At 47.3% G+C, this 15,907-nt stretch overlaps 6 protein-coding genes across 6 annotated transcripts; 2 read left to right on the forward strand and 4 right to left on the reverse strand.

Annotated features, from left to right (window-relative positions):
* Window positions 1–1,095: 1,095 nt before the first annotated feature.
* On the reverse strand, window positions 1,096–3,201 carry F9C07_12417 (six-hairpin glycosidase; the record flags this gene model as incomplete). The annotated part of the gene is made up of 1 exon (XM_041287625.2): window positions 1,096–3,201. One exon carries the CDS (start codon window positions 3,199–3,201, stop codon window positions 1,096–1,098), a length of 2,106 nt encoding a protein of 701 aa, XP_041151515.2.
* A 305-nt stretch (window positions 3,202–3,506) lies between these two features.
* Window positions 3,507–5,093, reverse strand: F9C07_2236666 (bicyclomycin resistance protein; the record flags this gene model as incomplete). Its single annotated transcript, XM_071509996.1, has 1 exon — window positions 3,507–5,093. One exon carries the CDS (start codon window positions 5,091–5,093, stop codon window positions 3,507–3,509), a length of 1,587 nt encoding a protein of 528 aa, XP_071367253.1.
* Window positions 5,094–5,748: 655 nt separating this feature from the next.
* Window positions 5,749–8,113, reverse strand: F9C07_2263672 (amino acid transporter; the record flags this gene model as incomplete). Its single annotated transcript, XM_071510169.1, has 7 exons — window positions 7,512–8,113; window positions 7,421–7,444; window positions 7,280–7,369; window positions 7,141–7,223; window positions 6,824–7,067; window positions 6,615–6,768; window positions 5,749–6,564 (listed from the first exon to the last, which is right to left on the reverse strand). Exons 1-7 carry the CDS (start codon window positions 7,703–7,705, stop codon window positions 5,749–5,751), a joined length of 1,605 nt encoding a protein of 534 aa, XP_071367254.1. The 5' UTR covers window positions 7,706–8,113.
* A 1,780-nt stretch (window positions 8,114–9,893) lies between these two features.
* On the reverse strand, window positions 9,894–11,083 carry F9C07_2173334 (fungal calcium binding protein-domain-containing protein). The gene is made up of 4 exons (XM_041295529.2): window positions 10,495–11,083; window positions 10,378–10,443; window positions 10,276–10,322; window positions 9,894–10,218 (listed from the first exon to the last, which is right to left on the reverse strand). The coding sequence occupies exons 1-4, from the start codon at window positions 10,652–10,654 to the stop codon at window positions 10,195–10,197; spliced, it is 297 nt and encodes a 98-aa protein (XP_041151513.1). The 5' UTR covers window positions 10,655–11,083; the 3' UTR covers window positions 9,894–10,194.
* Window positions 11,084–11,460: 377 nt separating this feature from the next.
* Window positions 11,461–13,859, forward strand: F9C07_2287101 (alkaline phytoceramidase). The gene is made up of 7 exons (XM_041287629.2): window positions 11,461–12,521; window positions 12,582–12,594; window positions 12,650–12,710; window positions 12,763–12,903; window positions 12,966–13,247; window positions 13,298–13,415; window positions 13,475–13,859. Exons 1-7 carry the CDS (start codon window positions 12,469–12,471, stop codon window positions 13,638–13,640), a joined length of 834 nt encoding a protein of 277 aa, XP_041151512.1. The 5' UTR covers window positions 11,461–12,468; the 3' UTR covers window positions 13,641–13,859.
* A 390-nt stretch (window positions 13,860–14,249) lies between these two features.
* Window positions 14,250–15,223, forward strand: F9C07_2287102 (uncharacterized protein; the record flags this gene model as incomplete). The annotated part of the gene is made up of 3 exons (XM_071510878.1): window positions 14,250–14,897; window positions 14,959–15,113; window positions 15,162–15,223. The coding sequence occupies exons 1-3, from the start codon at window positions 14,428–14,430 to the stop codon at window positions 15,221–15,223; spliced, it is 687 nt and encodes a 228-aa protein (XP_071367255.1). The 5' UTR covers window positions 14,250–14,427.
* Window positions 15,224–15,907: the final 684 nt, after the last annotated feature.

Here is a 15,907-nt window from a genome sequence, read left to right on the forward strand (position 1 = left end):
AAGCCAAGTCCACGCAGCAAGAAAAGAGGCATTCAATACAAATGCTTATCACTTTCTACACATGAACATATGAATACAGCAAGAGCTATGGAAGCTATTTACAATTCGACCCTCAACATGAATAATAGTATCACAAAATCCCCGGTACCTGTTCCAAATACTTCAGCCACTCTAGATCTGTCCCAGGGAAATACTACTTGGCACAAAGCTTAACTCAACACAAGCAAAGCCGAGAGGAGATCCCGTTCCTTCGAAGAAGGACTAATTGAGGATCAAAAGGCGATCTAGATGCGCTAGGGTTACGAAGATAGAGTGTGGAGCGATGCGAGTTGATATCCCGGCCGGTTAACTCCTGCGAGGTATTACCTAAAGCGGCAATATTCCCCCTATCAGATCGGTTTCGGGATCTTATCCTCACGTGATTTACTCGCATATTACCGCTTTGGGACTGTTTTAGGACGGGTTTCGGCATGCCGAGGCTGCCCTAATTCAAGGATCGACAATCTCACATTTGGTACCTAGCCCACAGCGGGGAATGCCTTTTTTTTTTGCGATTATGCTTCAGGCTGCAATGAAATGAAGCACACGCACTGGAGTGATGTCAAAATGACTCGTTCAGTGATGGGTCCGGATAAAGTTCACGGCAGTTGACACGGGCGTACCTGGAACCATCGATCGACCGTAGGCCGTGCTCCCGCCTTCTTACCAAGCTCTGGAACGATTCATTCTCATTCTTGGAATACCAATAACGGAATATCGGCTTGCCGCATGAAAGGTTTTCAACGGATCCGCTAAGGCTCTCATCGGCCAGCCGAAATACGATGGCCGGGAAAGGTTGACGAGTACCTTGTCTCTGGATGGTGACAGCTTCTCTAGTTCCCGCAGCCAACTGTCAGCTGGAGGTATGACCGATTGAGACATTCTATATGCGAGTCCAGTACTACAGACAAATCTCCTACATTACAATTACTACAAATGATATAAGCTCTTGGTATCTCATGATGCTGAAGGCTACAAACACAGCTTACCAAAACGCAGGATGTATTATATGCAAATGAAGAAACACAACTACAAAGCGAAGCTAAGCTACAATACTCAATTCTCAGCCACAACCTCCCCGAAAACCTTGAACTCCACCAGCCGAACCTTTTTCTCCTCTTGCGGCGCGAAAACAAGTCGGATCTTATCCGCGTCGACGCCATCCCAAGTGGCCCGGGTAATTCCGTTCGCAACCGGGGAACTATAATTCGCGTTTGACACTTCTGCCCACTCGCCGGATACGTTGACCTGAATACTATATTTCTCAGGAGCATCAAAGCCTTGCGTGCTATTAGCGAAAAAGGCAATCTCCGCGCTCGCAGTCTTGGTTGAAGACTCGAAGCTGATCTGGTACCATAGTTCACTGCCGTTACCAGCAGGCGTATCCCATCCGTTCGCGACGTCGGACTCCGGGAAGAACCAGACTCGGCCGTCGATGGCGGCGTGGACGGCGTCGGTGTCTGCGTCTGCGACGGAGACACTGCCTTGAGGATATGAGGTTGAGTTCTGTTGCACGGAGACAGCTATAGGTCGGTTAATTGCCGGTGGAGCTTCCCGAGTGATGCTGGTGGTGATACGGGTCAAGCTTGGTGCTGTGGAGACAACTTTGCCGTCGACCTCGACCACTAACCCGGATGTGCCATAGTGGTCACCATTGGCATCCCACTGGACGGCGATTTCGTGGCCGTGGTAGAGAATGCGCTCGGCGCGGAAGTATGATACGACTTCTGGGTCTGCCAGCGGGTTCACCTCAAGCACATCATCAGCGCGAGGACGGATGCCAACAAGTCCGGAGAGGACGAGGTCAACATAGCCGGAATGGAAGTAGTGCGGGGAGCGCGTCAATCCGACGATCGGACTGCCTGTATCGGCATCATAGTCTTCCTCCAGGTCAAGGATACCACCTCGGTCGGGGTTGTAGTGTAGCTTGGCATACTGCTGTAGCAAGTTGGTGTAGTCGGTCTTCGTGACGAGGTTGGCAGCGGCAGATGTGTTGTAGTGGTCGAGCAAGTTAGCAAGAGCCGCCAGGACTTGAGTGGTCTGGTAAGGCCAGGCAGGGCCGTTCCACTGGCACTCGCGTTTATCGCCTTCATAGCGGTATTGCCTCATGTAGTATTCATAGCTCGGCTCGTTGGTGCGTAGGCCGTGGGCACCCGCGAACTTTTCACTGTCCAATAAATGCTTCCATGCTTGAGCGAACTCCTCCGTGTCATCTGGCAGATCGTGTGTCCAGGGAACATAGCCCACCAGCTCTCGGCCTCGAATGAAGTCCCAGTATGTTACATACTCATTGTCCACCTTATACCTATCAATGAAGTGCTCGAAGGTGCCATTCCACAATGTGTCCTGGACGGTTTTCTTGATGTCGTCTGCTTGCTGCTGATAGTTGTTGGCCACATCTTCCTGGCCCAGTAGCTTAGCCAGGTTGGCAATTGCCAACGCGTTTGCATATTGGTAGCTGTTGATGCTGGGTCGGAAGGCATTTCCTCCTGTGAAACCATCCGCGCCGCCAGATGCGTCGATGCTAGCAATCGTGTACTCCGTGGCATCGGTGAGCGGTTGTATCCAGTATAGGGCTTTAGAGGTGTCGTAGCCTCCCCTATCCATGGTGGTGGTATTCCATCCCTTGAAGACCTCCTGCATGGTATCTAAGTGAGCGGTAGCGTCGTCTGCTACTCCATCGACCAGATATCCCTGCCACACTCCGTCGGCCATACTTTCAGAGAACTGGTATGGGTTTCTGTATGGGCCATAGAGAAAGCTTGCATAGTCGCTCTTGAACCGACGATCACGGCACCAACGACCTTCACGCAGATGGAAATTGGCGGCATCGATCAGCATAGCCGACGGCTGAGTCTGCCAGCTGACATCATTCAGGAACTCAGTGGAAATGTACCCATCGGCGCCCAGATCACGCTGGTGGGCACGGAAAATATTCCAGCGATAGTAATAGACATCCTGGATATCGGACGCACTTGACTCAAAAAGGGGGATCCGGTCGCGATACCACGGTGCATCATTACCAAAATATTGAGCAGTGATAGCATCCGCATCTAATCCAGCGGCCTGCAAAAGCAGGCTGGCCCAAGCCAGGCCTTTCACGTAGTTCATTTTCGCCGATTGTACCTGCGCATCATAGTATATGCCGAGGACCGGGGGCATTTATAGCTTCATCACATTTCTTGGCTCTCCGGTGGGGAGAACACGCATCAGACAATGTCCGTTCCAATTCAGGATGGGCTTCACGGTAAATTACCCCGAGTGGCTATTGAAGTGCCGATCAGAGGACAATTGAATTGCGCTAAATTGGTCTATAATCCCTAAACTGGTCTCCTGTGCCGGAGCCCCGCATGGCGTTTCTTCACTCCTGTGGGGTTGTTCAGGAACCCCGATTCTTAAATTATGATAGCCCCATATACTCGGTTATTATTCTAAATCCCCCGCTATATGATGTCCAATTACCGACTCTATTTTTCGCTCTGCTGCGCTGCCACCTGTAACTTTCGCACGTACACTTCTGACTGGGCAGAATACGGACATCGCTTGCGAATCGCTTCCCCGTATCGGTAGAAAATAAATGGAAAAGGCATACATGCGACCGTAAGAAAGGCGGGGATTGAGGAGGCCCAATGAATCCCCAGTCCTTCATACATGTACGCCGTGAAGAGCGGGAAAATCCCTCCAAACAGAGATCGCAGAACCGCATTAGCCGCCAAGACAGACGCCGCGAAAATTGTATAAGAATCGATAAGGTAGCCCATGATGCCTAGGTATAGAAGAACGATCCCACAGCCGAAAGGAACGCCGGCTGCTATACTGGCCATCCAATGAACGGACGGGGAGTTGGTCCATGCGAACCAAAAGAGACCGACAGGAATACACACTGCAGAGAGCATCACCGGTGGCAGGCGTGACTCTGGAGGCGCGAACCCTCCATGTCTTTTGACCGTTCGCGTGTAGCGTCTGTTGTCTGGAATTGTGTAGATTGTTCCGACAATCATACCCACAGCAATGCCCATGAAGGCGAGTCCTCCCACGCCTTGGTTCCAGCCCCGGCCACGTTGGTACACAATCGGAAACGCGGCGAACATCATGAAGAGTGCACCATAAATGATAGCGATGTATATAGATAACATAAATACAATAGGCTCCCGAAATAGCAGAACCCAAGGTCTCAATAAAGAGGTGGCGAACATCCGTTTCAAAGAAACGGAACCTTCATTCTCGACATCTAGCTTTGAGCGATAAACCATGCCAGTTTTCTGTGAAAGACGCTTTGCTCTTTGGCGGAGAAGAACTGGCGCGTACGTTTCAGGGACGAAGCATGCCATCATAAGCCACAAAACTCCTGAAAGCGCAGCCAGGAAGCCTTCCACCCATTTCCATCCAGCATTCATTCCCAGAAATCCACCAATGACCGGTCCAATAACAGGCCCCATGAAGGGTGCTGCTGCAAAGAGGCATAGAGCAAGTCCCCGTTGCTCAGCTCGAAACATATCGCTGATCACACCCCCGGCATTTGTCAGTGGAGATGATCCCGCTGTGCCTGCTAGAAAACGCAGAACCAACAAGGTCTGTATATTCTGTGCGCCGGCACATCCAGCCAAAAAGACTGTCATCGCGCCAAATGAGACAATGAAGGGATATTGGCGACCAATGAACTCGCTTAGCGGGGCCCAGAACAATGGTCCGAGTGCAAAGCCGATAACAAAAAGCGATAGTCCCAGCGTTGCAACCTCCGTGCCGACGTCCAAGCCCTCCATCACTTGTTTGGTAGATCCAGAATATGCTGAGGAAGCGAGGGCAACGGCCAATGTTGCTGTGGAGACGACGACTGTGATGCCGACCTTCTTGAATGTTGTGAAGAGCATAGGGTTTCTGGGGTCATCTGGCAGCCAGGAGACTAGGAAGGGTTCTGTTTCCGTCCCCGACCCAGGATAATTATGATGCAGAACATCCTGAGTAATTGCTCCTTGGTCTATCACTTGGCGCCAAAAGGGTATGTGCCGTTCACAAGCTGGCTTGGTCCATTCGGATTGATTTTCTGGGTCCATTCTCATCATCCGTACAATTAGCCAGGTGAATTGACTCTGTCGCAAAACACGTTATGCAGCGCCGAAGAACCATAATAGGAACTATGTTGGGTATTTATTAGGAAATCTGCTCAACCGGCATTAAGTCCTGGCGATATGCCAAGACTGCCATCAGGGAAATGAGTCAAACGCTTTCCTTCGGACCCTAGACTTGCACTATCGTCTATCATTGGCCCAGTGACCGAAATCGCGCCCTAGGGCCGACATGACACATATAGGGCAAGGATGGACGTGTCATCAATAAGTCTTAACTCCGTGACTCCGTCAGCACTCGGCACACGATCCCGAGTTCATTCTTTGGACAAAGAGATCACAATGCACCGTGCACACAGGGGTCTGCCGATGCAGTTACGGAGAAGACTCCCACATATCCTGCAATACTGATTGCCGTATCACATATAGCTCTTTGGGCATTGATCACTGCATTGTGCTCTTCCTGCCATGTACTGCTTCAATACCTGGGTTTACATATCACTAGCCTAATCGTATCCAAAGTACTCCAGTTAGTTAATAAGGAAAGCGAAGAGAACAAAGTGAAAAGGAAGGCGTAAGAAGGTTCGAATTTCCGCTTTCCTTCCCCCCTCTACGGGAATTAGATCCGTCCGTACCGATTTCTCTAGGCACGATAACCAACTTGAAGTTCCACCACAGGTCCCTTGTATACCTTCCTAGCACGGACAAGATAATATAACAAACTCAACAGAATGACGCCCCCCATTCCCACTACACTATAGTTCATTGACTCAGCCGATACATTATTCATCGGTGGCCAGAAACTGAAGAAGACTGCAATAGTCATAAAGGCCACAGCAAAAGCATTAATAAGAATACCCCAAACCCCCGGAACATGAAAGGGACCCCAGACAAGCTGGGCTCCTGCTGTATTGATCAAGGTATGCTTACTCTTAGACCCACTGATTCCACCCGTGCAGCGTCGCCAGAGCAAAAGTCCGGCCACGACCAGGTATGATGAAAACAAACCCGAGGTGGACAAGGACATTAAGTCATTGAAGGCTAGGTCAGAGCCAATACCAATAAGACTCAGCAGACAGGCAATGATGGTGGTTAGGGTGACAGCGTATGCTGGAATTGCGGTATGAGTGGTGACCTTTGTCCACAGCCGCCATCCAGGGATGCCCCGGTCACGCGCAAAGGACCAGAATTGTCGTGACGTCGAGGCCAGCATGCCGGCTGATGAACAACTACCCATTACAACAATAATGGAACCTGCAGCAGCGGTGCCCGCGACGGACCCCGTTGCCTGGTGGAATATAGTCAGGAAGGGGACTCGTGCCTCGAGAGCCCCTTTGATATCCTCGACGCAAAAGAGCAAGGCGATTAGCATGCTAAAGCCGAGGGTACCATTGATTAGCACCGTTAGCATCAACGACAAGGGCACCGCAACTGTGGCATTGGTGATTTCTTCGGATAGCTAGAACGTGTTAGTTCTCGGATCCATCCATGTTTAGAGAATGCAGTTACATGTACTGCAGCATCACCCCCTGCAAAAGCAAATACGGGTCCAATCAGGCCAACAAAGAAAGAAAGGCCCTGAGAGGGCCATTGGCCCTCGTTCAGGAATTGGGTAAAGACCTGCTCGGCTGTATTGTGATTGGCCATGTAGACCATAGGAATCCTTCCCAAATAAGTAGAAAAACCTAACACGTTAATGGGATATGAATTTCACTTACAGAATGGCAAAGAAGCCAAGAATATGGAGGATTAGAATTGCGCCTTCAAACCGCGGCATTACCTTTCCTCCAGCAATGTTGATGATGAACCCGAAAAGTGCAATCGCATAACTGATCAGCACCTGTCGCCATATTTTAGGCTGGTATGAGGGATTGGTGAGGGTCACCAGGGTCTCAATATAGTTCCCACCCATGTAGCAGACGGTCGCGTAAGTGGCCTGCCAGCCAATTACCGTAAGCCAGCCTTAGAGATATCTTCGGTTAAGACCATTTACTCACAAGAAAATATTTGTGTGTTCGTTCAGGATTCCACTCACCTGTGATGTAGCTGAAAATTTTCATTGCGGACGGAGGTGCGAGCATTGCGCACCAATGATACTGTCCTCCTGATGTTGGTGCCCTGAAGGGATGATCTTTAGAAAGAAATTTTGCTAATGTCGCCAAAGAATTTCTTACATCGATACAAGCTCCGATATTACTACAAATGCTGCCGCAATACCGAACCAGACGAAGATGTAACCATAGACACTGCCAGCAGGACCACCGCTAAGCTTTGATCAGTCTGGTTTGCATCTTGATAGATGGGGTCTCATATACTTTTGGAAGTTTTGGATAAATAGCCTGTTCAGAACATGATAGTTCGAACGGTCAGTAGAACCCAAAGGCAGGTGATGTGGTAGAGCCCTACGTAGTCACAGACTCCCATGTGACCAGAATGGTGCAGCTAAATCCCAGCATCGACATGAGCCCAAAGTTTCGCTTCAAGACCGGACGCTTTCCCAAGCGGGTCAAATGGATATCATCCGCATTCTGGCATGATGACCGTTCCTCAATCTCATATAATCCGGGAGGCGTCAGTTGTTTTAGGTCATAGGACGTCATGGCGATGGAAGTAGTTTTAGTGACTCGGCGTAAGAACAGCAAATATGCATATACGAAGAGGTGTTAATTCAAGTGAGAATCGTTCCAACTCAGGGTATGAGACACACACAAGTACAAGAGCCTGAAGCTATTCAAGATAAATAATTCAAATTGACAAGAGACTTCCTGCCGTAGAATAATTCCAAGGGCGTGGAAGAAACCCCTATCGTCCCATCCCACATTAAAACCCATTGTAACCCAACTCGCCTGGTTAAATTAACTCGGGGGCCATCCCTGGAGGCGGGTACTCTTAGACTGACGCATAGTAGCAGGGATCCAGTGTGGACTATGAAAATTTGCGGTCAGAGCTGGGTCAGTCTTTATCTATCCTGGGAAGGCCAGCTCCAGGGTCTAAGCAGTGGATCCACAAGGAATGCGCTCATTTTTAAGGCGCTCCGAAGTAATTTATGGTCTCGAATGTGTTACTCCTTGATCATGTCTAAGCCAGTATAGGGATTGCTGGGTTAGATCCCGATCCCAGACTCTAATCTTAACTTTTATTATCTAAACTACTACATGATCGGCAGCGAAAAAAAAATTATTGAAACCAAATGGACATCGTAGCTGCCATTACACATTTTCTTACAGCTAGACCTTTAGTGTCAAGGATTTCAGACCACCGGAATTATGCTCTATACAGATTAGCAAACGGGGATGCTGTATAACATCCGTGCTGTTCTGGTTTCGATCACCCTGACCAAACACGACCTAACGGGCCTGACAAAACCCTTGAGAGCATGGTCCTGCGGAAGTAGTCGAATTACCAACCCTTTGTCTACAAATCAATTCTAGAGCGCTCTAGGGGCAAAGGGAACGCTAAAAAACCTCATGTGTACTCTCATGCCAATCCAGAACTCGAAAGTGGAGAGACAGGGAACAGAGTCGTATTGATCTGTCAGCATCCCTGCCATTCTAGCATGGAGTAAATATCGCTTTTTCAAACCCATTCATGCTAATGTATAATACCAACGCGCCAGACGCGGATAGATGCTCAATGGCAGGTTTGTATTCGCAAGTAGGTGTTAGCACATATTCCTCCGCGTCCTCTTCTTTTTATTTTACTGTCCCCTTTTCCGTTTTCCATTTTTCATCTTCCACTTAATTTTATTTCTACTCTATTTTTTGATTTGGTTTTTTGTCTTCGTTATCTTTCTTGTTATTGTCCAGGAATGAGCTGTGTTGCACACAGTGGAATCATAGCATCGGGCAAGCTGCCCGGATTCAAGCACGCTCGGTCTCCTCTTCCTTGACTCACATCGAGAGGGCTTATCATTTCTCTGAATTACCTGGTAAGCGCTTACTTAGCGCCAAGAATCTAAAAGACTATGTAGGCTACGGAGTAGACTGATTTCGGGATTGGGGCCGGTCGGTGATGTTAATAAGGGTTCAACCCCCTGGGGGCCGACTTTTCGGTCCTTTCCGGGTTGGAGAGGAGTAGAGCCCCCCTCACTTGCTAATATTGAATATAAAATTCATAAAAATTTGGTAAAATATACAAAATACCGTTATATATTTTTGAGATTTTTTCGGGATCTTAAAGCTAGAGATGATGCCCACGTGACAACTGTATATGCTTAATTCCCGTGTTGCGTGAATATTATCCGCAATATATATATATCTGCACGACAACTTTCCGACAATCATCGCCTTCAGCTTGCCATCTGAGCAAAAAGCCTCTCTAAATTTTTCCCAAAATTAGGACAGGTGTAAAGTATAATGGACCATTTTTTGGCATTTTTTGAGAAATTTTATATATAAAAGTATAAGTGTAAAAGTACTTCGAATGCAAAGCACGCGGATGCCATCATTGTTTTTCGGAGTGCTCGGCGTTTTCTCGGCAAATTGCTTGAACAAGTCATGACAATTTGATCGATTGATATTCAATTTATTCCCTAAAATATGAAAGGTTGGACACAGATTGTATGAAAGAACATTGAGTGAAAATCTGTATCCTACTTGTGGGTTTGTGAAGGAAATATACAGCCCCTCAAGTTGAGTAGCGGATGTGTCATCTACAAATTTGGAACTTGGAACTCAGCTCAACCATATAGATACATCATGCTAGATTTATGAGCTCATTTATACTATGCTAAGCTATTGCTATAGATATATGGAAAACTCAAAGTTCTACCTTTCAGTCAATTCTGCTGCTCATTTGAGATTTGCCATTTTTTGGTGCAAACCAGCTACGGTTACAGTAGTAGTGAAGTGAGTGTTTCAGGCCTGAAATTCTTCAATTGATATGCAAACAAGCGAGCAAACAAGCAAACATACATGCAAAATGATAAGGAAATAGACAAGGAAATCGAAAAGCAGATGGTCTAGGTAAGCAACAAAGGAAATAAAAAGCAAATTGATATAATTGTTTTCCCATCGTTCTATCACAACCCCCTTCACAATCCTTTCCCTAGCCTTTGGTTGCGATTTCCAAAGCACTGACCAGCAGTAGCTTAGGCGCAAGGCTTGCAAGCAACCTGTTCAAAAGTTAGTATGGAGTCTATCATTGAATAGAAGAATGCTGTTAAACTTACAGTCATGGTGCCAAGTCCAGCGACACAGGCAACATCGGCAATGGGGTCTAAAGTGATCCAGTCAGTGGTGAATCCTAAAGTATTGGTTGAGAAGAGACTTACTGAGAGCAAGCTCGGCAGCGGCAGCGGCGCAAGTGGCGCTCTGTCCAACGACGGAGCTGATGCAGGCTTTGAAAGAGTCAGTTTATTGTATCAGGGATGTCTTCGAGAGTTACTTACCGAGCCAGCTGCATCCATCATCTTCCTTGGCCTTGGTCCAGGCAGAGGCGATGTTGTTGATGTCAGCAGCGCTCTGGATGTTGGTGGCAGAGATGCCGTTGGAAGCCGGGATGGCAGTGGCAACAGCGACGAAAGAAGCGGCGACAATGAGGAACTGCATTTTGATAGTGTAGTAGAAGAGTTGGTTTGAAGAGATTGTTTGAATGGTGTTGTTGTTTGGAGGTCGTTGTGTTGTAGTGTTGTTTGTTTGCTTTGTTGTGTTGTTGTGTTGTTGTTGTGTTGATGAAGATGTGATTTGAGACGACGATTGTGGTCCTTATATAGACTTTTCGTGCCTTGCAGAATGTATGAAGATTGTAGTTCTTGCAGAGTCAATGGACGTTGTATGTCCTGCAAGGTGAGATTCTGTATACTGGCTATGTTAATTTTGGATTGCAGAATCTCACCTTGCATGATAGTCTATCTCCGTGAGATGTTTGGCCCCTGTCCCCTGTCAGCTTATTCTTGGCAATTATAGAATCTACTTAGCAACACTAGGGACTTTGGGCGCTAGAGCTCTCAGTCTGAGCAGACTAGCTGGTGTATGGAGCCATACTCTACGAAAATGGTCGAGCTACGGAGGTTCACGGTGCCGCGAGCATTACCCTGCCACACCTCACGACCATTGAGCTTCCTAACATATCCTGCAACTTAGCTAAGCGCTCCAGTTATTGGGGGCTAAGATTGTTTTTCGCGAAAGGCACTTAGTATCTTACTGTCTCACGTTTAGAAGTTGATTTACGGACTATGGCTTATTGAGAAGCAACAGTTGTACACTGGCTACTATAGCGCTACCTGTTATGATTACTCGCATCTTCAAGAGCTCTCTCTGATCTCTCTGAATGCGCCGAGATATGCTTGGTATCTTCCTCAGAACTTACAAGCAGGATCGGAAAATAAACGTTCCAATCTAAATGAAAGGCACCACGTGGGAATTGTTCCACGACAGGAGAACTTGGATGCTTACAGCCTTACACGCGAGACTGCGCCCCGCGAATAAGCAATAAATAAGCACTAAGCTTTTCTACCAAGATCACCAAAGCCCCTCGGCAAAGTTGGGGTGGCTGTAGGATCGTCTCACCCGGCGTCTGACGCTACAGCTTTACGAAGGGGCGGGACCCACTCAGTAGCAGGAACAACACTGTAACAACGCCAGCAGTAGACAAGATCGGCATTCTAGCGACAATGTTCCCTTAGAAGTTTCTAAGAATACCTATCTCTCCCTGTTCTAAGCAGGAACAGGTCTAAGCACCTCTCTCTCATTCTACCTTTCGGACCCTCATCCTTCCGCATAATCAGTTTCATGTTCAATTAGAACTTTTAGTTACCCGTTGCTAGAGACCAACGATTATCATCGCAATGGTTATTTATGAGGTCACGATAGACAATATCTACAAGTCCCCCGTTGCCTATTGACTTTTCTCCGTTTTATTGCTTTAGTCGTTTTTCTCGCGCGCAGTTAACATTCATGATACATAGAACTATCTCCCGACGGCTGAGTGACTTGTCTTGAACCTTGAAGTCGCCAACTCTGCTCCCCAAGGCTGTTACTGAAGTATTTCCCAAGGTTGACTGCTGACATAGGGCAAGAGACAATGCTGTGCTGCATCAAATTCCCTAAGGGCTGTCCTAACTGAACTAGACCACGAGTAAACGATCTGTCGTGCTAACCGCGATCAGCTGATGCGCTACATACCCTAACATTGATGAACTTATTGTACATGATGGGAGATCAAGGTACTAACTTACCATGGTTCTTCTCACGGACCAAGATGCGCATATCATTCCCTCTGGGGAAAGCGGGTCATATCTCTGGTGGGCCCGGATAAACAATTTAATCCATAAATCAGATTGTTTCCGACGGCAACCAACCAAGTTCCACTTATTTCACCCCTTCGGTCCGCAACTTCCAACCTGTCAACATACATTTCAACGATGGAGCACTCAACCTTGACACCGTTCTGGGGTCCCCAAACCTCCTACCTCAAGTATGTTCTGAACTTCAATTCAATCTGTCGAGAATGTCAATAACTTATGGTCAATTCCAGCTTTTGCGAAGAAGTACGTGCTGCAAAGCAATCCCAGTAAACCCGGTCTAACAGCCGGTTCTTCATAGGACTATGTAATCACCCGATACATCGCGGAGTTTATCAATACCCTGAGCAGCTTCGTATACAGTGCGTTCGTGAAGGCCTAATCGTAAAGCCTGTAATTGACCTCTTGTCCCAGTTGCTTACGGGATCTATGGTCTATCCAAACTTCGTCATAAGCCGAACGCCAGTTCCCGCTCGATTCCGTATTTCGGATTGATCGGAGTAGGAGTCTGCTCAGCTGGCTACCATATGACTCTAAAGTACCACACCCAAATGTGTATGTCTTGCTCTACATCCTCAATTGATGAGACCGTCTTTCTCACGTGGCTGAAACCCCAGCGGATGAACTGTCCATGCATCTGTTGACAACGCCCCTTCTGTACCGCATCCTCTCTTTCCAGACCAGTCCGGAGCGCACCCGGATAGTGGGCATTATTCTCTCCCTCCTATTCACTGTTGTGATGGTCGTGCACATGGTCATGGATGAATTCCTCCTTCACGCCGTTACCTTCGGCACGGCGGTCTATTTGATCGCAACACGTACGCTCAAGATCATCCCCCGACAAATCCCCGACCCGGTAACCCGGAAAAACATTCAAAGCGTAGCGCTCTTTGGATGTGGTAAGTCGCCTAGCCATCGGGACATTTGGACAGCAGCTGACCCGTTGTAGCGAGCTTTATCTTTGGTTACCTGGTGTGGTTGATTGACGAATGGGCCTGTCGGGTTTTGACCAAAACAAGGCAAGCCGTTGGTTTGCCCTTGGCGTTTCTGTTCGAATTGCACGGATGGTATGCACATGAATATCAAACATACCTGGGATATCACGCCGCTGACAACACGAGTACAGGTGGCATGTCTTCACTGCAATTGGCGGCTATATTGCTGTCGCGATTATCGACCTGTTGACATCGGGCGAAGTGCGCAACGATTCCACAGAGCACCTTGCCTGGCCCATTCCTGTTATCGCGAGGTTGACGGCAAGAGGAAACGGCTTGGCTCGGAAAGACAAATAATTAGTCGATTAGAAACTACCAGCGTTGGATGAGGCAATAGAAGATTGTCGAAGACGAAGCAGTGATGAGCTCATTTTATGGCGAGGAGAGGATACAGCCAGCTGAAGACAGTTTTATTTAGAAGGTCCAGACACTGTTTAGTTGGATCAAAGAGATGTACTATAACCATAGTTTGTGAGATACAAGGTTTTGATAAGGTACTTCTTTGTGCAGGCGGGTAGCCGGCCCTTGAAATGTCGTACGTATGTGTGTAGTGACACCTAAAGAGCTCGTACAAACTTATCGAGCATCCGATTCGTGTAACTTGATACTTTACTTTGGTACAGTTCTTTGTGTCAAATCCCGGAAGTCTGGTACTACAACTTCAGAGGGCGCGTTCTGATAGCTTTACGGAACCTGCTCATGCACCTTACCACGCCCCAGCATGGGTATTCTCATTGCCCTAAATCTTCCCGTATGATTCCAACTTAAGTTTGAGTACGTTGATTAATTCTCTGAGTTCTAGGCTATTCTTGGCGTTCCATAGCACTTGAATATTTGCGGGCACTAAATTATTGCCCAGCGCCCCAGGGGAGTTTGACAAAGAAGAGAGGTGGATCTTCATTTATCATTAATCACTACATCCAAGGGAAAACCCATAGCCAAAGAGATTACTATTGCTCGTATCTATCAAAACGATGATACTATATCAGATTTCATAAATAGCTGCCCGCGGCCCGGGAGGCTGATCGCAATGATATCGTTCTTCTGTGGTTTTACTTAGGTTCTTCCTTTTTATCCCCTAACAATGCATTTGATCTTAATTTTATTCTTGCATCTGTCAGCCTTGATTTCTAGCCAAGGCATACCCATGGCTGATTCAAAGAAACTCGATACACAGGAAATCCACGAAAGATGTAATCCACTTACGGTAGCCAACGATCCCAATCGATGGCTTCCTGAATCAGGGTCGGACACATCATATACATCCTCAAGAGAAGGAACGCCTAGCACGGTAGATACGGTCATCATTGGACCACAAACGAGACCGGGGACGCCTGACACTATAGAGCTCCCAGTACCACCAGGATCTCCAGAAGCTCCGGGAAGCCCAGGAAGCCCAAGAACACCTACACTACGCAATCCCCGACGACGGAATCAAGAGCAGCGGAAGCCAGCCTTATCGGGAGTGTGCGGAAACCGCTATACGACAATTTCTTTGGACTCTTGTCTTGGGTGGAATCCAGCAAATGGAGGTTCCTTCGTCGCCCAGAAAAAGTATGTATAGTTCTTCGCTGCGGTTGGTTATTTCTGTCTGACGGCAACTGACATTTCTCAGTGGTAGGGGAATGGAAAAGGGTGATTGTCATACCTGTGAATACAAAAGAGGTCAGGGCGTTGGGGAATTCGCAATCACCTGTCTTTGCAATAACACTCCACTAAGACGATATGTTCCTGGTGCGGAGACTCCACGTAGAAGGAATTTCATCCAACGTAAGTAATTGACAGCTCATTGAGTGCTTGGTTACTAACGGATGCTAGCTGGTGTAATAACCATTGATAAAAACAATCGCTTTCGCTGCTTTGATCTCGTTGGAGTTTGAGACAATTGCGTAAATTCCTGTGCATAGATATTTATCTAATAATACGTCTATCTAATTCAGCCTACGAGTGTTCTTTGACTAGCAAGTAAGACATGTTAAGCAATCAATTAGGTATTCCAAGGCAATCTAGTGCTGTATTATCGAGCTGAACCTTCTAAGGGAGGTCCGTTGTGTATCTCCTCATGCGTTATGCTGAGTTCATGGGCCTTTGGGATTTGGTCTGGTGGAATCGCCAAGAACAGGCTCTTATTGCCCTGTATTATAAGACCTTGATTAAAACAAATACGGATCCACTATTCTAATTCTAGAATATTGTCTATAGGAACTTCTACTCCACTCACTGCTCCCCAAGAACGTTGCCCAGCGCCCCATCTTAGCTTGACAGAGAAAGCTAAAGAACCACACACACATATCGCATTTTGACCTTTCATCTGATCAATGTCTTCATAAGGATGTGTAACGAGTTCGATCTAGTACATAAATATGAACATAGCTAGCAGAAATACCGCTTTGAATATAGCTACCATTTGCCTCGGAAATGACCCTATCGCCATGTCTATAATTCAGCTCCTTTACTCTACTCTTCTCCACTCTATCCATAACAAATGCCTTCTTTGACAAAGATGTATCCAATACTCGAAAGCTCCAAGACTAAACTAAGACTTCGGCAATCAAAATATTAGT

Source organism: Aspergillus flavus, chromosome 8 (assembly GCF_009017415.1).
Source record: "Aspergillus flavus chromosome 8, complete sequence".
NCBI lineage: Eukaryota > Fungi > Ascomycota > Eurotiomycetes > Eurotiales > Aspergillaceae > Aspergillus > Aspergillus flavus.